The sequence below is a fragment of the Euleptes europaea genome, chromosome 8 (genome assembly GCF_029931775.1).
Source record: "Euleptes europaea isolate rEulEur1 chromosome 8, rEulEur1.hap1, whole genome shotgun sequence".
Lineage (NCBI taxonomy): Eukaryota > Metazoa > Chordata > Lepidosauria > Squamata > Sphaerodactylidae > Euleptes > Euleptes europaea.
In genome coordinates this window covers 10,619,384-10,642,022 of record NC_079319.1, presented here as the reverse complement: position 1 = coordinate 10,642,022, position 22,639 = coordinate 10,619,384, and the positions used below count along the sequence as shown (strand labels likewise).

At 45.2% G+C, this 22,639-nt stretch overlaps 1 protein-coding gene across 1 annotated transcript in view; it reads right to left on the bottom strand.

Annotated features, from left to right (window-relative positions):
* Nucleotides 1-917: 917 nt before the first annotated feature.
* KCNQ3 (potassium voltage-gated channel subfamily Q member 3) overlaps nucleotides 918-22,639 on the bottom strand; it is a 147,524-nt gene continuing 125,802 nt past the window's right edge. Inside the window, exons 9-16 of the mRNA XM_056854658.1 lie at nucleotides 22,480-22,503; nucleotides 17,960-18,016; nucleotides 8,870-9,057; nucleotides 6,822-6,924; nucleotides 5,745-5,876; nucleotides 4,847-4,948; nucleotides 2,897-2,981; nucleotides 918-1,638 (exon numbers count right to left, since the gene is read on the bottom strand). Coding sequence (XP_056710636.1) covers nucleotides 919-1,638; nucleotides 2,897-2,981; nucleotides 4,847-4,948; nucleotides 5,745-5,876; nucleotides 6,822-6,924; nucleotides 8,870-9,057; nucleotides 17,960-18,016; nucleotides 22,480-22,503 — 1,411 coding nt within the window. The 3' untranslated portion in view covers nucleotide 918. The remainder of the gene's footprint in view (nucleotides 1,639-2,896; nucleotides 2,982-4,846; nucleotides 4,949-5,744; nucleotides 5,877-6,821; nucleotides 6,925-8,869; nucleotides 9,058-17,959; nucleotides 18,017-22,479; nucleotides 22,504-22,639) is intronic.

Genomic DNA, 22,639 nt, shown 5'->3' with positions numbered 1-22,639 from the left:
CCTCCATGCCTCAAATGTGCCTGTGCCCATAAAGTTTGCATTGTGACTGCAGCCACAGGTGACATAGGACCCTTACAATCCACAGAATGTTATGTGCATAAAAATACTATGTAAATCAATGGAACTTAAATGAGAAGAAAATGCTTCAGGCCCATTGAAGTCAGTGAGATCGAAGCTCATAGGTGACAGAAGCATTGGCACAATCCAGAGAGCATTAGGCACATATAAGCTCCACTGAAATACATAAAAGTGCTGAAGTCCTGTTGAATCCAATGGGACTTCAGTGCACCTACTCTCTATGGCTTTACATATACATGTAACTTCAGGTCTCAGAAGGGTGCAAGGAACATCCAAAATATTCAAACAAATGAACGTTTAGGTGAAGAGAATTAGCACACATGATTAGAACACCAAGGGCTGAATGGATAACCAATATTTGACATTGTGGGGAACATTCTGTAAACATACATATATATTCTGCAAAGGGCATTTGCTCTGGAAACAAGTTTTTTTGATTTTGCTCTGCCTACAAAAATGTAGCATGTACCACTCATATATCTTTGTCCGGCATGGACCCAAACCATCGGTTCTGCCGAAGAATATCATTTTTAGCTATTTTCAAACCACCGAAGAAATTACCTTTACCGTTTAATAGTGTAAAGTCATGCAAAACCGTGCTCAAAACTAAGCTGCTTAGTTTTGGGCAGCATGAACAAAACCGCATTTAATCAGCCGTATGAAATGGTGCGGAATTACTACCACTAATACCAGCATGCAGTGCAGCCATTGGTGTGTTTTTTTGTTTTTGTTTTTTGAGCTAGGAAGCTTTGGACGTATAGTGAGATATACAAAGTTTATGTTTACATGATGAGAAGAAGCCAGCCAGTGACTCCCCACCCCACCCCCACCTGGAGATTTTCAAACTGGCTTGTTTGAAGGGGTCCATACCGAATCAGAAATCCCATCCCCTGTCGAAGACAGAGGCATAGAGCCACTGGGTGTGAATGGGTCAGTATCGGTGTCCGTTTCGCCCTCTGCTAAATACCTCTTCTCTTTCATCCAGCTTGAGCCACCATTTGGCCCAAACGGGAAGTCTTCTTTGTCTTGGGAGATGCTGAATCCACTTGGTGAACGCTCGAGTTCCTCGTGGTTGACAGAGAGAAGGGACAATGGGGTATCGCTGTCTCTCGTCAGGCTGTGTTTCTGCCTTGAAGAGATTCTTTCTGCGTGGGGACTCCGGGGGTCTCCCAGAGGTGACTGGTAGGAAATGTGAGGGTCAATGAAGGTAAGTATAGGCAAAACTGTCGGCCTCTCGGGGTATGAAGTTGAGAAAGGCGTTGTTGGCAACCTACCAGAGTTTTGACTAGACCAGGGCAATGAAAGGGGTCCAGTACGGCGGTCCTGGGCAGAGAAGCCAAAAGGAGGAACCTTGTTCACCGGAACTTGGTGGAAGCTTGGAGGCAATTCATGAATGGAAGGCTCAGAGTATTTGTAAATGATGGATTTCAGTTCAGAATATCTGTTATCCTCAGCTAGATCTTTAGACGGGCACACCTCTGTGACCTGGACCTGCAGCTGCTCAGCATGTTGCATATGCATGTCGACTAAAAAATCCAGTTTCTTCCCCATATCATGAACCTGAAAGAGAACAAGCATCAGACTAAAGAACAAACATTCAGTTTTTTGGCAAACAATTCAAAAATCATTGGTTCTTGTAGGTTATCCGGGCTGCGTAACCGTGGTCTTGGTATTTTCTTTCCTGACGTTTCGCCAGCAGCTGTGGCAGGCATCTTCAGAGGAGTAACAGCGTCTCTCAGTGTCAAGTGTGTAGGAAGAGTAATATATAGTCAGAAAGGGGTTGGGTTGCGCTGAATCATTGTCCTGCAAAAAGTATCAAAGGTAATGTGCTAATCATTGTCCTGTAAGTATCAAGATAATGTGCTAATGAGGGTGTGGTATGTTAATATGGAACCATTGTATCCTGAAGTGATCTGTTAACATGTGAAATCCAAATACACACTTGACACTGAGAGACACTGTCCTTCAGTGTTACTCCTCTGAAGATGCCTGCCACAGCTGCTGGCGAAACGTCAGGAAAGAAAATACCAAGACCACGGTTACACAGCCCGGATAACCTACAAGAACCAATGAACTCTGACCGTGAAAGCCTTTGACAATTCAAAAATCAATTCTCTAGCAGAATGTGAAAGGGGTGGGTTTTTTTTTCATTTTCAAGTATACATCTTCAGAGGATATTCACAATACAGGTAGAGTATCCCTTATCTGGACATCCCTTATTCAGACTGATCTGAAAACCAGAGCCTTTGAGCAGGAGGTGGGAAACCAACCCGGTTCACCAGATTAGAGTCCGCCACTCATGTGGAGGAGTGGGGAATCAAACCCAGTCCTCCAGATTAGAATCCATCGCTCCTAACCACTACACTACTGGAAGAGAAGGTGGTTGTAAGCTGCTTTGAGACTCCTTAAAGGTAGAGAAAAGCAGAGTATAAAAACCAACTCTTCTTCTTTTGTAAACCTTATCTCTCCATGAACTGGTCAAATCTGTTTTGAAGCTATCAATCCAATTGGCTCTTAATTATCTGGTATAGTGGATCACCTATGATCCAGTATACATCTGGAAAGAAGCAAAGAGTGAGGGCTGAGGGCTAAGACTTCAGAGAGGAACAGAAATGGAACTTTACATAAGTTTGGATTCGACACCCAACAGGGTCACATCCTTCTAAGTCCACCGAAGTCAATGGACTTAGAAGGATGTAACTCTGTTTAGAATTGCACTGTAAGCAGTCGATCACAATTGAAGCAGATTATCAGTACAAAAATGATACAAAACTCCAAAGGGGAGAAGAAATTAACACCAGAAGCTGAGAATTCGTACCTGTCTTTCGACTCGGACGAATTTTCCCATCATACTTTGGTCTTCGGGATCTACTGTGGATGCTTTGGCTATGTACGGGTCATTCCTAAAAGTGAAGAATGGTCCAGTTTAGGGATATGCAACACCTTCCCTATTCTTTCCATGAATATTTCCACCTCACCGATAACTGACACCGCAGATTCGAGTCACCTGTTTGTGAAAGGAGATATGTAATGCTGGTATTCGCGTGTCAGTTTGGACCCCATGGTTATTGCACTTCCTAACCCACCCAATTCAATGGTGCAGACACCTGAGGCTACTGCACTTCATGTCCAACTGGACTGCAAATAGACCAGCTACTGTCATGGCTGCATCTATTGGGCCCAACTAATATTTACCCTCTTCCCCTCTGAAAACAGACTGGTCATTGAATCAGATTTGGGAGGGGCCATACAGGCCATCTAGTCCAACCCCCTGAACAATGCAGGGTCGGCCTAGAGCACCCCTGACAAGTGTTTGTCCAGCCTCTGCTTAAAGACTGCCAATGAAGGGGAGCTCACCACCACCCTAGGCAGCCGATTCCACTGTTGAACAACTCTTACTGTAATCCCCCCACAAATATCCAGCCAGAACTTTTCTACCTGTAATTTAAAACAATTATTTCACGTCCTCTTTTCTGCTGCCAACAGGAACAGCTCCCTGCCCTCCTCTAAGTGACAGCCCTTCAAATACGTAAAGAGAGTAATTGTGTTCCCCCTCAACCTCCTCTTATCCAAATTGAACATTCCCAACTCCTTTGGTCAGCGCACTAATACCCTCATTGTATGCTAGGGCATACTTGTGTGCAGCAAAAGACTTTCCAGCATCTGGAAGGAGAGACATACTTTAAAGAAACAAAAGAATGCTGCTAATTGAAGCGTTCAATCATGTAGTGCATAATGCATGATTCACTCTTCAGGCCTCATGTCTTTCCAACCAGCCTCCAGTGGGAGTGGTGGAAAGCGATGTCAAGTCGCAACCAACTTTCAGCGACCCCATAGGGTTTTCAAGGCAAGAGACGAACAGATGTAGTCTGCCATTGCCTGCCTCTGTGTAGGTACCCTGGACTTCCTTGGTGGTCTCTCTTCGAAACACCAGTCTTACCTGACCTATTGGAAAGGCAAAGGTTTCAGGTGAAAGTACCAAATCTACTTCCAATGCTAATTCACCAAAGAAGTGAATTAAAAAAGGAGCTCGGATAGCTCAGTTGGTAGAAGATCAGACTCTTAATCTGAGGGTCCAGGGTTCAAGTCCCTGCTCAGTAGTTTTTATGGGAAAGGGCTGTGGCTTAGTGGTAGAGCATCTGCTTGGCATGTAGACGGTCCTAGGTTCAATCCCTGGCATCTCCAGTTAAAGAGACTAGGCAAGGAGGAGATGTGAAAGACCTCAGCCTGAGATCCTGGAGAGCTGCTGCTGGTCTGAGTAGACAATACTGATTTTGATGAACCGAGGCTCTGAGTCAGTATAAGGCAGCATCATGTATTCAAGTCAGATTGAACTAGACAAAACCTGGGAGACAATGGACTAGTTATCTGGGTTCTTCTCCAATCTATCTGACCCTCATCAGAATTCCACATTTAAACCACAGTCTGGCTAGCTATTGTACATTCATGTACCATAACTACCATTAATCGTAGTGCTCCACTCAATTGCTGACTGATTGGTTATTACCCATGCTGCTGGGCTACGCCTTTTACAGACCAATGCACTTCCTTTATCTGGGGAGTTGTCAGCTTATACTTCCTTTGCTATGCAAGGGTTATTAAGTTTCCAGATTCGGCTCGGCAGTGGTGCATTTTGCCCCAGCTAAGAAGCAGCAGAATCCCATAGTCAGCACCTGTTGCCTTCCTCATGTTGACACTGACTGGATGACAGGAAAAGACAGAAACGTTGACATTGGTTAGCAATGTGCTACAAGCAGGATAACTTCACCTTGGAGACTGCTGCTGCGAAGGGTAAGAGAATGTCCCTCCCTTTTGAGATTTCTTATGTTTGGGAGTAGATGGTGGTCCAGGAGCAAAAATCATATCTATTCTGAAAGGAAAGAAATTGGACCAGATGAAAGAATCATCGTTCATTTGTTCGTTCATTTGTTTGTGCATTGATCTATTTACAGGCATACCTCAGAGATATTGCGGATTTGGTTCCAGACCACTGCAATTAAGCGAATATTGCAATAAAGCGAATCACACGAATTTTTTGTTTTCCCAGTTCATATAAAAGTAATGTTTGCACTATATTTTAGTCCAGAGTTTCCCAAACTTTTTAAGTCACGGAGCATATTTCAGGAGAAAAATTAGTCACGGAGCACTAATTTTCACCTAGCACCTATATACTAAACAGAATGACTGTATTTTTCTTTCAAATCATGGACCACTAGGAGATGTTTCGCGAAGCACCAAGTGCTCCTTGAAGCACAGTTTGGGAACCTCTGCTTTAGTCTATTAAGTGTGCAATGGAATTACGCCTAAAACATTGTACATACCTTAATTTTAAAAAGACTTAGTGCTAAAAATGTGACACAGAGACACAAAGTGAGCTCATATTGCTGGGAAAATGGCACCGAGAGACATGCTTGACGCAGGGTTGCCACATACCTTCAATTTGCGAAAAACGCAATATCTGCAAAGCACCATAAAGCGAAGTGCGGTAAAACAAGGTATGCCTGTATAGCTCGCCACCACCACAAAGAATAAATGGAAGGGGAGGAGGTTGCAAGCCACTTCAGGTTCCCACTGGGTCCACCACTGGTAAAATTCGACACAAACCAACTTCACACATTTGAAAACGGTGTGCAATTTTAGTCCATGATATACAGCAAGTCTTTTACCTTGCTTGAAGGTATTTGATTCTGGAAAGCATGTCTAGGTGCCCCGCTGAATATTGCTCTATCACATCCTTTACGTCATAAGGCCTCAAGGTCTCCTTGAATCTCTTCTTATAGAGGCGGAACTGAAGTATTCTGTCAAATGAACACAACATAAGAACTTAAGAAAGGCCATGCTGGATCAGACCAAGGCCCATCAAGTCCAGCAGTCTGTTCACACAGTGGCCAACCAGGTGCCTCCAGGAAGCCCACAAACAAGACGACGGCAGCAGCGTCATCCTGCCTGTGTTCCACAGCACCTAATATGATAGGCATGCTCTTCTGATACTGTAGATGATAGGTATGCATTATGACTAGTATCTATTTTGACTAGTAGGCACGGATAGCCCTCTCCTCCATGAACATGTCCACATGTTCCTGTGGTACTGGAGAGGAGACCCTATCAATACTGGATGATCTGCAACTCAATGTGTGAACCGTGTGTACTGAAAAGTATTGGGTTGTACCTTACCATGCCCCAGAAGTAAGCGAGGAACCTTTCTCTAGCAGATGGGGCCTTCCATTATTAGGGCTGCCAGGTCCCTCTTCGCAACCGGCAGGAGGTTTTGGGGGTGGAGCCTGAGGAGAGTGGGGTTTGGGGAGAGGAGGGACTTCAATGCCATAGAGTCCAATGTCCAAAGCGGCCATTTTCTCCAGGGGAACTGATTTCTATCAGCTGGAGATCAGTTGTAATAGTGGGAGATCTCCAGCTAGTACCTGTTGTTCAGTTCTGTTGTCTCTTTGCACAGTCTTGGTATGTAGTGTGTTGTCACTTGAATATATTTGATGTAGTTTGAACTTTATTGAGTCTTTTGTTGTATGTTATATTGAAGTACCTGGAGGTTGGCAACCCTATCCATTACACTTCAGGCTAGGCAAAATTTCTGTCTCTCACATTTTGTTAAAGATATTTTTTCCACACTGGAAAGACATCATTTGCAATCATCCAGTGAGGAGCGCCTTAATGTTGACAAGCCCTAACTTATATGTTGATGCTGTTTGAAGAACGCAACCCAAAAGGACAACATACACAAAATTTACCTGACAGCTCGGATGACCACCTTCAGCGTGGGGATCATATCTTCGATGAGGAGCTCATTGCTGTATCCTCTATCTTCTGCCAAAGGATCCCCAGTTCCAGCATCTAAAAAGTGGGACAATCACCCAGAAACACAAGACAACAGAACAATGTCAGTGTCTGCCAAATGCTCGTGACGTTCATTTCATGGGAGAGTACAGTGAGCATATGGGGGGAAATTACAGCTACAGGGCATGTAGCTTCTGTCTAGAAGTTCTGAAGAATTCAGAGGTCAGGGTGGGACCCATGGATGTGATCCTGAGCCCCTCTCTAGACTAGTGTTGTCAACCTCCAGGTACTAGCTGCTATTACAAGTGATCTCCTGTTATTAAAACTGATCTCCTGCTATTACAACTGATCTCCAGCCGATAGAAATCAGTTCCCCCAGAGAAAATGGCCGCTTTGGCAATTGGACTCTATGGCATTGAAGTCCCTCCCCTCCCCAAACCCCGCCCTCCTCAGGCTCTGCACCAAAAACCTCCCTTCGGTGGCAGAGGGACTTGGCAACCCTACTCTAGGCCTTTGTTGTACATCCCGTGATGCATGATCAGAACTTTAATCATGCCTAATGGGTAGGGTTGCCAGCTCCGGGTTGGGAAATACCTGGAAATTTTGGGGATGGAGCCTGAGGAGGGCATGGTTTGGAGAGGGGAGGGAATTCAATGCCATAGAGTCCCATTGCCAAAGTGGCCATTTTCTCCAGGGGAACTGATTTGTCACCAGGAGATCAATTGTAATAGCAGGAGATCTCCAACCACCACCTGGAGGTTGGCAACCCTACTAACTGGGACATTCTTCAGTCCTAGGGTTGTCCGAGGCAGAGCCTGGCAACCGGAGGGAGAGGGCACAGCCTTGTGTACTTACTAAAAGTTCTTACCAGCAGTGACAAAGGGTAACTCTAGAAACTGCCAGAAACAATAGAGTTCTTGGCAATTCCTAGAACTACCTTTTGTCACTTCTGGTAAGAACTTCCAGTAAGTACATGAAGTTGCATTAAAAAAAAATTCCCCACCACTGCTCCAAGCAGTGAGACCCAGGGGCAGGGAATCTTCTGCCCCCGCTGGAGGTTTGGTGGCCCTATTTGGTCCACAAAGGTAGAAGTCATCCGCCCCTTAACCACATATCCCATTAAATTGTGTTTTGCATTTTCCTTCCCCCTTTGAAAACAGTGGGTTGGATACTGTCAGTTTTTTGACTGGTGGAAAAGGAAGGAGAGAGTCCCTATTGGTCAACGGAAAGGCTATGCTGGGGATCACGGGTGATGCATGGCCAAAAGCCATGAGTGACAGGGAGGGAATCTGTAATAAGAAGGGTAACTGGGTGAGACTGAGCAAAAAAGTTGGCTGTATCTAACCCAGTGTTTGGGGGTCAAGCAGATATTCCAAGGTGGAACATAGAACCATGCCTGGTGCACGTGTCCCACATTTCATTCCAGTATTTCAAAACCGTATCTGCATTACAAACAAAAGGAATGCCAAACAAGGTGACACTTCAGCCAAAGACTTTAGAAGAAGAAGCAGAAGAGTTGGTTTTTATATCCCGACTTTCTCTACCACTTAAGGAAGACTCAAACCGGCTTACAATCACCTTCCCCTCCCCTCCCCACAACAGACACCCTGTGGGGAAGGTGGGGCTGAGAGAGCTCTAACAGAGCTGTGACCACCCAAGGTCACCTAGCTGGCTTCATGTGGAGGAGTGGGTAAACAATTCCAGTTCACTAGATTAGCATCCGCCGCTCATGTGGAAGGGTGGGGAAGGGTCCAGATCAGACTCCACCGCTCCAATCCACCCCTCTTAACCACTACACCACGTTGGCTCTCACTTCTTTACTTCTTTACTGTCCCTCAAAAAACAAAATGGAAATGTGAAAATCCTAACACTCAAAATGCCAAGTGAACATATGAGAACTTTTGCGAAATTTAAAAACCATGCAATGCTTCACTTCGACTCTAGTCTGTAGGGAAACTCAAGGAAAGGAAAAGAAAAGAAAAACAAATGGAAGAGCATTTACCTTCGGAGGTTTGCCAGAATGCGTACGCTTTCATTCGGAACGCAGTGCGAAAACGCTCCCTATTATTCAAGGCAACACTCTTAGGTTCTTTAGAAGGGCTTTCTTCAATTGCATCTACATTCAGAGGGGTAAATAGCTTTCCTTTAGTATTGGTACCACGAACCCGATCCAAGAGACCCAGCTTTTGGCTAAAAAAATAAGGAAAAGGGATCATTTTCCCCCCTCATTGAATGCAGACTAGCTGTATTTCACAGTTCCTAACACTATTTTACACAAGTACAAAATATACATCAAGGATGCTACTAAGGAGGACACAACTGTTGGCAGGGTTTCTGAAGCTTCAGGTGCGGAATCACTGATCAAGGATCATTTCAGATTGTTGGGGTCCCCAATAAGATACCAGCAGCAGGCCCAATAACACCAAACTCATCCACCGAACATCCCAGCAATAGCATCATGCAGAGAAAGGTCTTTCCCAAGCCAGCTACCTGGGATCCTTTCGCTGAAGATGTAGGACTGAATCTGGGACCTTCGGCATGAAAAAAGTATAGCCTACCATGGATGCATGGCTCTTCCCCAAGAGATTCCCTTTGTTGAGGGGCAGAGGGAATTTCAGAAGGGAATGAAAGCGTCACCCGATTTAATATGTCATTGAACAAATGTGTAGCATTGATACTTTCCAGGGTGGGTTGCAGTAAGCCACTGTGTCTGGAGTAAATTACCCAACAGGATTACCCCACAACATTCGCCGATCCACTGCTGCAGCTTTGTTTCTGTTCTTCACAATGTAATTCCAACCCCCCTGGATCAACAAGTTTGGTGGCCCAGCGCCCCCTCCTGGTGGTAAGGAGTTCCTCCCACTAGAATGCTAAATGCTTGTGAGAAATACAAGGAAAAGTGCATGCTGGAACAGAACTCCAAATTGCCACATGAAACGCATGAGCACGAGGGGTCCTCTTGAATGATATCCCTACTGGACATTGTACTAGAATGTGTGGTTCTTCTAGATGGGGTGGTCTTATTCCTCCCAAATGCAACCAAAGCCATACTGGATAGGGTTGCCAGGTCCCTCTTTGCCACCAGTGGGAGATTTTGGGGCGGAGCCTGAGGAGGGTGGGGTTTGGGGAGGGGAGGGACTTCAATGGCATAGAGTTCAATTGCCAAAGCAGCCATTTTATCCAGGTGAACTGATCTCTATTGGCTGGAGATCAGTTGTAATAGCAGGAGCTAGTACATGGAGCTTGGCAACCCTAACACTGTATCACAGAGACTCCAAACCAAATGTATGGGCTCAGGCATAATTAACCCCATGATATGCCTACAGCTAGAGAAGTGATGTCCCAGGAATAAAATCAACAACAACAAAATCCTCCCAAGGACTTTTACCAATTTTTCAAAGAAAAAAATGATTTTTTAATGAGCTTTTTAAGAAAATGGTTTTGTTCAGAAAGTGCAGCACAAACATTTTTACATAAAACTACAGCCTTCGATTATGATAATTCCTATATATACTGTAGATGTAGACTATATTTTCAAGGATATCGTTCAAATGTGACTAACTTTGCCTGCAGCCAGTTATGATTTGCATGAGGCTACACAATTGAATAGTTCAGTTTTTAAAATTTTCATTCAGTCTCCAAATGTGCTGCAAGTCCTGTATGAGATTGTTTCTATCCAAGTAACGTGCTTCCTTTTGTTGATTAGAAGACTTGTGTTTCTTGTTCTCAATATTATGCACCCTCTGAAGGCAAAAACTAAGATACATGTGCTAAGGTAGCACAGGTTGCAGCAGTTCGCAGCTCTCTCCCTTTCCTTAGTATTGGGTAATTTTGATTGTGAAAAACTAAGGCATTTATACTTTTAGAATTCATAATTATGCCAAACAGTATGGTTTGAATGCTGGCAATGAGATAAATGATGCATGTTTATGTTGATAATGCAGTAAAATAGATGGAGGCTTGATAGGAAATGAAATATTTCATATAGTTTAATTTCCCTCCAGGTTTCTGGGGTCCCCCCCTTCTGAAAAATGTGTTTTCCCATGCCTTCAAAATGCCTGACCAGTGATGTCAAACTAAATTGTTACAAGGGAAAAGGCTTAAATGCAAGAGAATAAGGCACGGAGAACATTTCTTTTGGTGGCAAATGACATCCCGTGAACAGTCCTTTATTATGGTCATCAAAAATCTGATTTCAAGAGATGGTCATGGTGCGGGGAAATGAAGCCTCTACTTGGGGCAACCTTCAGTTTCAGAGCAGGTTTTCAGGGGGATGGTGATATCAGAGCCAGCCGAAGTCATGATGACCAAGGCAGATCTTGTGAAGGAGCTTGCTCATCCGGGCGGGTTAGCAGTCTTCTTAAAAACCCCGTACGTAATTGTAGAAGCTGGCATTTTTTAGTTGGGGGGTATATCCCTCTGGACAGGACTGGGTGAGCCCCATCTTTTAAAGCGCAGATCAGTCCACCACCTGGTTGGTCAGACCACGTTGGCTCCAATTACATGACCCTGGCCTCAAAAGGGCCCCAACAATGGGGCCCTAACAAAACTAGTAAAAAAAATAGAAAAATGGGAGAAAGCACATGGCCATTCCTCTGAGCAAAGCCAAACAGCCGAGCCCAAAAAAGCCAAATAATTATTCAGCTTTTTCGGGAAGCGCCTATTTGGCTTTATCCCCAGGTTTTGGCGTTCGGTAAACCTAAAACCCGAACAAAGCCGAAACGGCTAATTTCGAGTGTATTTTTGGTTCAGGTTTATCAATATGCACAACCCTACCTAGGAGTGCGTAGCAAGGCCTCAGAGCTCTCCTCAAGCATCAAAGGTGATCAGAGTCCTCACCACGTTCTCTTGCTGTTACTAGATAGCATGAGGTTTCTGGGTTAGTCAAACCTAATGTTACCACTCGTACTTAAATACTGTGATGCGCGATACAGCAGAGTTCAGTGGGAAGTGAGAGATAGGGAAGATAATTTCCGTGGAGTCCCCTCAGCATTCCAAATGTCATCCCACGAGGGCCGTGAGTTCTCTGCTTGTGCAAACTCGTGCTCGACTCGTGGAAGAAAAGAAGAAGAGTTGGTTTTTATACCCCGCTTTTCTCTACCTTGAAGGAGTCTCAGAGCGGCTTACAATCGCTTTCCTTTCCTCTCCCCACAACAGACACCTTGTGAAGTAGGTGGGGCTGAGAGAGCTCTGAGAGAACTGTGACTAGCCCAAGGTCACCTAGCAGGCTGCATGTGGAGGAGTGGGGGGGAACTCAGTTCAGCAGATTAGAGCCCACTACTCTTAATCACTACACCACACTGGCTCCAAGCTTGCACAAGATTGTTTTGGGCAGTTCTTGCTGAGTGCCCTTCCAGCTGCAGCTGCTGGGATACATCCTGTATTATCCCTGAGTGTTCCTCAGCAGGAGTTTGGGAGATGGGGCTAGAAAGCTCCAGTGGGAAGTGGTTCAAAGGACCTGAGCCTAGGAATCATTTCTTCTGCCTTTTCTCATTCAACAAAGCAGGGTTTTTTCCCTCTTCCTTCACTTTCAACTCTATGTTCAGTCCTCCCTTGTGGACCCCACAACAGGAAACACGGAGTCTAAATTGGAAAGTGCAACTGAAACTCCACCACCGCAGCTACCATGGCTTCAGCATGCCAGATCACGCCAACTTCTTGTTACGCTCCACAGGCTATATCAAGTCACCAATTCTCGGCACTGCAACACATATGATTTGTCTAACTGGATTCTGGAACATACGCAGAAGATTCAGTGGAATTGGTCCAGTTCAGTGGAAGGCCTGAGAATTCCTATCCATTTCCAGAGAGAAACCATGTTTGTTTGTTTTCTGCACAGATATTCCAAAGTAAGCCCATTCAATTTGTCATGCCAATGCTCATTCCATTTTAGGGTGGGCTTGCATAACTGTGACGGAGTGCTCATACAATGACAGCGAACTCATGAATTTGAGATATAAGTGAGATACAAACTAGTAACCCACGTTCTCCAAAGCATTAGGTGATTCTTAGGTATTTTAGGCATGGCTGTTTCCCTCACCATCAGCCCTGCGATGACTTCGGGTTTTTGTTTGGATTATGCATGCTGTTTCCAACCGTCAGAGATTGCCTCGCTCTCCCCCTGCGTTTCCCTGCATTTTGCCCGCGTTTTGAAATTTGAGATAAAACAGGTCCCTCAAAATGTGGGCAAAATGCTGGGAAACACAGGGGGAGAGCGAGGCAGCTTCTGACGGCCGGAAACAGCATGCATAACCCAAAGATCCGAAGTCATTGGAGGGGTGACAGCGAGGGAAGCAGCCATGCATAAAAGACCTCATTCTCTCTTTTGGTAGGATGCCACAAGTGTGATATAAATGAACTCCATATATAGCAGCTTCAAAAGCTGACCGATTCCTGAATTACCCAGTAACTTTCCCAATCAGGTGATCCCCTGCCCCCAGCGGGAACCTGGCAAGCCTAATCCCCATTGACCCATGGAAACTTGGTTCTAGAGTTGAGGGACCAATTCGCACAAAAAGCCAAGCTGGGGTAGGGGAGAGCTACATTGAGGAGTGAAAATCAAGCAAAATTGTGGGGCTCCATCAGTGACCCCCAGCAAAATCTTCCTGGGAGTGGGGTCAAAAGGGATTGCCGGGAGAAGGACAACATGGCGTTTGTGGACATTACCCATGGTCTACCTCAGGAGTCCCCAGTGTGGTGCGCACTGATAACTTTTCTGGTGCCCACTAAATGTTTTTAGGAAGTGGGTGGGGCCAGGTAGGCCTTTTTCCCAGCAAGGCTTCTGATTGACTATTGGAGATTTGATTGACTGTGCAGATTTTTTAAAAAATGTTGCTTTGACAGCAGCTGCCACCACAGCTGGGAGTCCAATTGCCAAAGCGGCTTTTTTCTTCAGTGGAACGGATCTCTATCGGCTGGAGATCAGTTGTAATAGCAGGAGATCTCTAGCTAGTACCTGGAGGTTGGCAACCCTACCAACCAGGGACTTCCCATCTCACATATTAGGAGCAAAAAACTGACAAGCGCAGGGATGCTGCTTAAAAAGGTGCCAACCCTCGCCAAGTTCTCATCCCTCCAGACGTAATAAAATTTAACTCATATCATCCTGCTTTTATATCTCTGCCCCCCACAGCCAATGATGTACAGAAGAAGAAGAAAAAGATATACACCACACAATGACATCAGAATATAGGTACATTTCACTACACATTACCGGAAGTGAGAGGACAAACTTAACATGGAGCTGCCATTTCCAGCAGCAACCCTGTGTTTAAGTATACCATCAATACTTAGCCATTACGTTACCCCACTTCTCACATTTCACAGCACATGGTTTTCAAGGGATATTTGTCCACGATGTATCTGAATATTATTGAGTTATCTCAGAGCAAAATACAGAGAAGGGCAGTGCAGAGACCTTCTCTTTGCCCCCAGATTGTTTGCCCAACTGAATTGGAAGAAGCTTTCTGAACTGTTCATGCAACAGCCAAATGCAATTCCATCTCAGCATGCAATCCAGACATTCTCCCCTTGGTGATCTAAGTCCAAAAACTCATAACCAAATAAGAGTTGGGTGTGGAGGAAGGGAAATGAAATAAAATGGCAGCAATAAAGCCAAATGGCAGAGCAAAGCATGCCTCCGCCCCTGATTTCTAGACCATCTTCTTTTCAGGGTGGAGGGTGTGTGTGTGGGGGAAGCGGGAACTTTTGAACAAAAAATATAGCGACCATATTCGCAGAATTCTGTTTTGCAGCCTTAAAACTGGAAACACAAGATGACCATGCTTGCTCTGATTTTTACTACATTAGCGAAATGGACATTTCAATATGGACAAGATCAGCTCCCAATGAGCTGTGCATTATTTTTAATGAGGTTGGAACGACCAAAATATATATGACGGACGAATCCAATACTCTGGGAGCCAGGACCACCTCTAAATAAATCCCAACTGGGAAACCCAGGTTCAAATCGCCATGGAAACTTTCTGGGTGACCTTGGGCCGGTCACACACTCTCAGCCCTGACTAGTATTTGGATGAGAAACCTCCAAGGAATACCAGGGGTGTGACGCGGAGGCAGGCAATGGCAAAGCACCTCCGAACTGTCTCTTGCCTTGAAAACCCTACGAGGTTGCCACAAGTCAGCTGTGACTTGATGGAAACAAGAAAGAAAGAAAGAAAGAAAGAAAGAAAGAAAGAAAGAAAGAAAGAAAGAAAGAAAGAAAGAAAGAAAGAAAGAAAGAAAGAAAGAAAGAAAGAAAGAAAGAAAGAAAGAAAGAAAGAAAGAAAGGTTTACAGTTTATACAGTCTAAACCCATTGATTTCAGCACAAGATGCATGAAAACATGAATCGCTCCTGCTTCCTCCGTTCGTGCTCACTCATGGCACATGAAGCCACTGGAACACTTACCAAAGGTCACCGACAGCTACTGCTGAACACCACAACCACTACACAGACCTCACATAAAGCAATGCCATTCGTGCACAAAACCAACATGACATCGGTACATGACCACACATGAAGCTGCCTTATACTGAATCAGACCTTGGGCCCATCAAAGTCAGTATTGTCTACTCAGACCAGCAATGGCTCCCCAGGGTCTCAGGCAGAGGTCTTTCACATCACCTACTTGCCTAGTCCCTTTAACTGGAGATGCCGGGGATTGAACCTGGGATAGAACCTCGGACCTTCTGAATGCAAAGCAGAGGCCCTTCCACTGATTCAAAGCCACATTTTCTGCAGAGGCCGGGGTCTCACACATCTTAGGTCCAGGGGGTGAATCAGCTTAGAAAGGTACCCAGTGCTTGTAAGGTGGTTGGGGAGAGATAATGTTTTGGGGGGAAATGATAGAAAAAACACTATGATTGGCAGGGTTGGGGTGGGGGAAACCCTCTATGGAGATAGGAGCCCTGACCTGGATGGTCCTGGCTAGACTGATCTTGTCAGATGTAAGAAGCTAAGCAGGGTCAGTCCTGGCTAGTACTTGGATGGGAGACCACCAAGGAATGCAGAGGTAGACAACGGCAAACCACCTCGGTTAGTTCCTTGACTTGAAAATCCTACTGGTTGACATAAGCCAGAATGGGATGGCATAGAGTCCATCCTCAGAAGCTGCCATTTCCTCCAGGGGAAGTGATCTCTGAAGTCTGGAGATCAGTCGTAATTCCGGGAGAACTTGACAGCACTTTACACACACACATGGAGATAGTAAACAAACACTTTCTCCAACGACGCGTTCGAGGCAGAACCCCTCACTTTGCCATTGGCAGAGCATTGGTCATCGGCTGACACTGGTGTTCTGGGGGAGGAAAAATACCTGCTCGCCAATCAGAATGAGGGCGATCTAACCCCGACTCCAATAAAATGGGTATAGTCAACAAAAAGAAACAGAGCTGAGCCATGCTACACTGGAGGTTCGGGGGGCATGATCCCTGTAGCCTGCCACAGTGGCCAGGCATTCCCAAAAAATGTAGGTTTCCTGCTTAGGTTGGGAAATTCCTGGAGATTTTGGGGGTGGAGCTGGAGTGTGCAGAGTTTGGGAGAAAGCTCGACAAGAATGGGATGGCATAGAGTCCATCCTGAGAAGCTGCCATTTCCTCCAGGGGAAGTGATCTCTGTAGTCTGGAGATGTCGTAATTCCGGGAGAACTCCGGCTCCTACCTGGAGGTTGGCAACCCAATATGGTGCCTCTAAATAGAGGTAATCTAAGAATACTACATTTCCTTTGGTAATTTGCTGCTTTTCTTTGCTGGCCTCAAACTAAGCCAGGAGAAGAATCCTTCTAGTCTAGTGCTAGCTGATGGTAGCCGTCTAAGGATTTGGGCTGAGAATTTTTCCACCTTATCTACCTAAGACCCTGGTCAGTGGAGGACAGGGGGGATTGAACCTGTTATACTCATACACACAAGTCAGCCATATACTGTGTCACACTAGGTGTGTGACCATCTCTCTCCCTAATTTTGTAGAACATAAACTGGAGATGTAGCGAGGCCCTGTGGGACTGTATTCAGTCGGGCCGGTCACCAGCCTGGTAAGCCTGTTCTTCATGAAAACAATTTTCTTCTACTACGTGAACCACCGCCCTCCGCGAAACCAAGGGGTGGCTGCATCTCTTTCTCAGCTCCCCACAGCGATCCCGAAATACAGGTAACGGACCTCAGTCTCCCAACATGGTACGTAGGCCATTCCAAGTGAATAAGAGGGAACTAGACATCGAATGTGGCATGAGTCTGAATGGACAGCTTTTTTACGTATCCCAAATTGATGGAATGACAAATTTGAGGCAGTCGTGGCAACACCAGTTTCTGCTCAGGAAGCAGAAGTGGCCATTAAAATCAGGTACAATCATGCTTACCAACCCCCCGCCGCCACTGGTGGCTCAGCTGGCCCATGTGGAAGAATGGTGAGAGACCAGGGGGGTGTCAGTGGCATCCTGGCTGGGGGAAGAAAGGGACGCTCTGATATCTGGGCATAACTCTATGGTTAATCACAGAGTTTTGCCCAAATGCCAGAGCACCCCCCGGCAAAGCGCTTACACCCTTCCAGGCGCACAAGGAATGACGTCACTGGTCTCCTGTCGGTTGCCAGGATGACCACATCAGGCCCTCTGTGATCTTATACTGTGGTACAGAAGATAAACCTGCCCTGGTTATGTGCTCAGCGCCTTCGAAATGGGCCCCTTCCCCAAACATGGTGTCCTACAGGTGGGGGGTGGGTCTAAAAGGCAGTCTAGTGGCTTGCAAAGACGTTTTGCTTGTAATTCTACCCTGTTGCACAGACTCAGGCAGATAGAGGAAAACACTGAGCTCTCCTTGTCCCTGATAGGTTACCATACATCACTGGCTCAATAGGTTCCAAGTTGCGTGGGCCTGACGTTGTAGCTGACATGTTAACATCCCCGTAGGGGAAGAAAAATTAAATTTCTAAGTCAACTGCCATATTTTGTGCAAGGCAATATTTTGCCTTCAGATTTTTGTTGCGGTGGTGAACTACTGTAGTAAAAATTACCAAAATGAAAAAAGGGATAGATTTGCAGGCAAAGGACAGCATGCAGCATAGAGGAGAGACTCAGCTGTTACTCAGATGCATGTACCTAAGTTTTCGGGTGACGCTTGATCCAAAGAATGCTTCCCTACTAAACATGACATTACTGTAAATTGAAAAAAAGATGTCAATGTGAGTGGTTAATGAACATTTGTGTGGAATAATCAACAGTATGGAAGCAGGACCGTTGGACAAATTCGCTCCACCTAGCTGTTCTCCAGAAACAAAATATACTAACATTTTTACAGCTATGTCATTATTTACGCTGCTATTAGTGATAAATATTAGCAACTACAACTAGTTAAACAAAATAACAACTCTAAGTAAGTCATACACATACAAAATATCTGGAAGCGATACCACATTAGAGCAGCAGATGCCAAATTGTTTTTATTAGGGCTTTTGGGAGCAACAAACTGAAATCGGAAATAAGCCTATATATTAAAGACAAACCATACAATCTCTCTATCCCTGCTCCCTTCGAAGCATCGTAACACAACAGGAAGAGGAAACTGTTCTCTGGGTCACATGACCATTGATTGAATGTCACTTGAGTTGCTCTCACTGTGTGGGGACCGGTCACATGACTATGTTGACTGGCCTTCCGGTCACAGCTCATCACGTTCCCGTTTGACCTATTTTGGGAACTCTTTCCACAATCTCGTTAGTTGCAAGTTAGAGATGGGAGGAGCAATCCCATTCAGGTCTACTTGGAGGTAAGCCCCATTTCATTCGGTGGGGCTTTTCCCCATGCTAGTGTGCACAAGACTGCAAATTATATGAATTGAGTAACAAGTATCTGAGCAAATATGAATCTGTGAAACAGAATTCCACCAATGCATTGGAGATGAACCCTACGACTAGCCCTTAGATGCCACTGAAAAAGACACTGGATGTGATACTATAATAAAATGAATAGGGACCCATGGGGACGATTCATATTATAGTTATCACATGGTAGGTGAACACAGGAATACATGAAGCTGAATCAGACCCTTGGGTCCATCAAAGTCAGTATTGTCTACTCAGACCAGCAGTGGCTCTCCAGGGTCTCAGGCAGAGGTCTTTCAGGTCACCTCCTTGCCTAGTCCCTTTAACTGGGGATGCCGGGGATTGAACCTGGGACCTTCTGCATGCCAAGCAGATGCTTTACCACTGAGCCACAGCCCTCCCCTAAGTAGTTGATGGAAATGTTTTCATCTAGCCATGGTACAAACAGAAGCAGTAACATATGGCATCCCCTTAGCATGAGGATGACTCTCACCGTTTTCACATTGGTGCCAGCCACCACCAGAAATGGGCGCAACTGGCATTGCATTTCCCCATGCCATGTGGGGTGACCCATGTGGTAAGCGCCGTCCTGTGTTACGCCTGCCACGTAAAGCCATTGTCGTATGGAAGCATTTGGTGTGGCTTCTTCTTGGAGGCCATAAACTAAGACTCAGCCTGCTGGGTTGCTCAGAAAAAGAACCTCAAGGGCAAACTCAACTGAAATGCAACTCATGCCACTTGGTCAATGTGGAACATCTAAGGTGTGGCTTGGACCTGCTCAACCAGTGACCCTCCACGATGAACTTGGGTCACCCACACACACTATATAGCCACCCAACAGGAGCTATCTAATGTTTGAGCCATTTGCTCTCCTGCCTGGGTCCAAAAAACCCTCTGAATTTGAAGTTGTCCCAAGCTGCACAGCCCTGGCCTAGATTTCCTCCAATGGCTATAAACTGTCTTGGCCGCAAATAACCATCACTTGATGCTTTACACTAGGGTTGCTAGGTCATGCCTGGCAATCAGCAGAAGCTTCAGGGGCGGAGACATGGGAGACACGGTGTCCTGTGCACCACAACATCACTTCTGGGGGAAATCCAGAAGTGACATCAGGTAGTTCTAGGAATTGCAGGAAACTCTATGGTTATCCCAAACTTTGGGGATATCAGGCAGGGATTTTTCTGTGCAAGAAGACCAACTAGACCTTTAAGAAGCTGGTTTTAGGTGGGCAGCCACGCGAGCCTGTAGTAGCCAGACAAAATCTGAGTCCAGTAACACTTTAAAGATGAACATTTCCCAGGATATGAGCTTTCATGAGCCAAAGCTCACTTTATCAGATACCGCCTGACATGAGATACTATCTGGTGAAATGAGTTTCAGCTCATGAAAACTTATACCCGGGAAAATGTTGTTGATCTTTAAGGTGTTGTTGGACTTGAATGTTGTCCTTCAAGAACCCGGTGTCAAAACACGCGGAAAAGGCTGTCTTTGACCCACAATTAGATTAGATATTTTTTTCTTTTCCTTCTTCAGTTTAGTTCTTTGTAGCAGTTCTTATGGTTTTATTGCAATGGCAGGACATACCCTCATTGCTTATAATATTGTCATAATGATTTCTGGGTCTCATCTCTGGATATATACTGTCCAAAGTCTACTGACTGTATAGTGACCTAATGACCTCAGTGGAGCAATCTTAAAGGGATTAGCTTAATCCACTCATTGCAAGGTGCTATACAGCCAGATGTTTGCTTTAAGGAGGATGACTCCAAGAGATAGACTATATCATTGTCTTCGCTATGCCTTGATCTTGTTAATCATTAATCGTGGTATGCCTTGCCTAAAATTCCATTGTCTAAAGTATTGATCAACCTTGCTATTCATTATGTGTCTTTCTTAATAAAAACCTGAGAGCTCCACTCAGATGGCAGAGCTGGTTCTCTCACCAATCAAGATACACTTGTGTGTGTTTTCCCTTCAGTTCTTGGAAGGCTCTAACCATTGGAGAACACAGATCAATACTGTTTCTTAAAGCAGCCAACAGGTACATTTCTGTAACGAAGCTATCCTGTTAGCAGAGCCGCTATCCTATTATGTTGAAAGAGGGCCGCATATTAACTTGTGCTGAATCCACATCTGGGCAAGAAGAGTGCTACGGACTAAAGTGCATTTAATCACCTGGAAAGACCACAAGAGGATGACCACACAATTTGCACACTGATGCTTTCTATTATCTAGACCGAATGCAAAAAATTGATGCTGACAGGTTGTCTTTGGGGTATGTTTAGCATTGTACGCATTTGAAGTTATAAAATTATTTACTCCTAGAATCTGTTCTTAATAGGATGGGATACATTTTATGATACGAACTCGTTTGCACTGGCGACTCCTCCATTTTGGTAACTGAAGGGCAAGCTACACTTTGCCAAAGGAAACAAAGGCTGAAGGGGAAAAGGTGATTTGTGAAATTGAAAGGTCAAACTAAGTCTATCAGTTCATGTCTAACATCAGGGTTGTGGTATAGACCTCCTTTAACAAAAACCCACTTGTCTTATCCCTTCGTGTCTAACGTCAGGGTTGTGGTATAGAGGCAGGCAATTGTAAACCCTATGGGATTACTCAGGCTAGCCCAATCTCATCAGAACTTGGAAGCTAAGCTGGGTTGGCCCTGGTTAGTACTTAGATGGAAGACCACCAAGGAAGTCCAGAGTTGCAATGCAGAGGCAGGCAATGGGAAACCGTAAGGGATGGCCCAGGTCAGCCCAATCTCATCAGATCTTGGAAGCTAAGCTGGGTTGGCCCTAGTTATCATTTGGATGGGAGACCACCAAGGAAGTCCAAGGTCACTATACAGAGGCAGGCAATGGCAAACCCTATGGGTTTTCAGCAGTGTGTGTGTGTGTGTGTGTGTGTGTGTGTGTGTATGTTAAAAATGAGTCCCGGGTCTGTAAAACTTAAAGGCCACTGATCTGGAATCCCTCAGACACAGGCAATTGTAAACCCTATGGGATGGCCCAATATCTTCAGATCTTGGAAGCTAAGCTGGGTTGGCCCTGGTTAGTACTTGGATGGGAGACCACCAAGGAAGTCCAGAGTTGCAACGCAGAGGCAGGCAATGGCAAACCCTATGGGATGGCCCAGGCTAACCCAATCTCATCAGATCTTGGAAACTAAGCTGGGTTGGCCCTAGTTATCATTTGGATGGGAGACCACCAAGGAAGTCCAAGGTCACTATACAGAGGCAAGCAATGGCAAACCCTTTGGGTTTTCAGCAGTGTGTGTGTGTGTGTGTGTGTGTGTGTGTTAAAGATGAGTCCTGGGTCTGTAAAACTTAAAGGCCACTGATCTGGAATCCCTCAGACTTCCCAGGAATAACAATAGTGATACAATGATCATTTAGGCTATTTAGTTTCTCTCTGTAAACAATGCCAAAATCAATTAGACCTTTTTTCTTTTTTTTTAGGGTAGATCCATTTAAATGTTATTAGCACCAGTTAATTCACTAAAGCCTGTGCAAAGAGTGAATTAAACCCTTTCCGATCTTGCAAAGCAGATGCATTGCTCTGTCTTTTGTGAGCCATACATCATTGGGATACTCCCAGCAACAAGCTAAATGCTAATCCGTGATTATCCCACTGAGAGAGTCTGTTTTCCCTCATCATTAGAAGAATAAACAAGACTGCAGTAGAAATGATTTGCCTCTATCTGCAAGCCATCATTTTCGGACTGTGTTTGCATGCCTCTGGTCTCACATGTAATGAATGGCATGGCATGAAGCGGTTGAGAGTGTTAATTACCTACCTGGAACCGTCCACCTGCTCTTTCCTTTTGGGAAATGGGAAGCGATAAGAGAGAAAAAAGCAAGGAGAAAGGGGGCATGTGTTAAATTCAGCCGGGTGAGGAAGCCAATTGCAGGGCAGCGTTCTAAGACTGTGTGCCACCTGGCTAAGAAAAAGCTTCC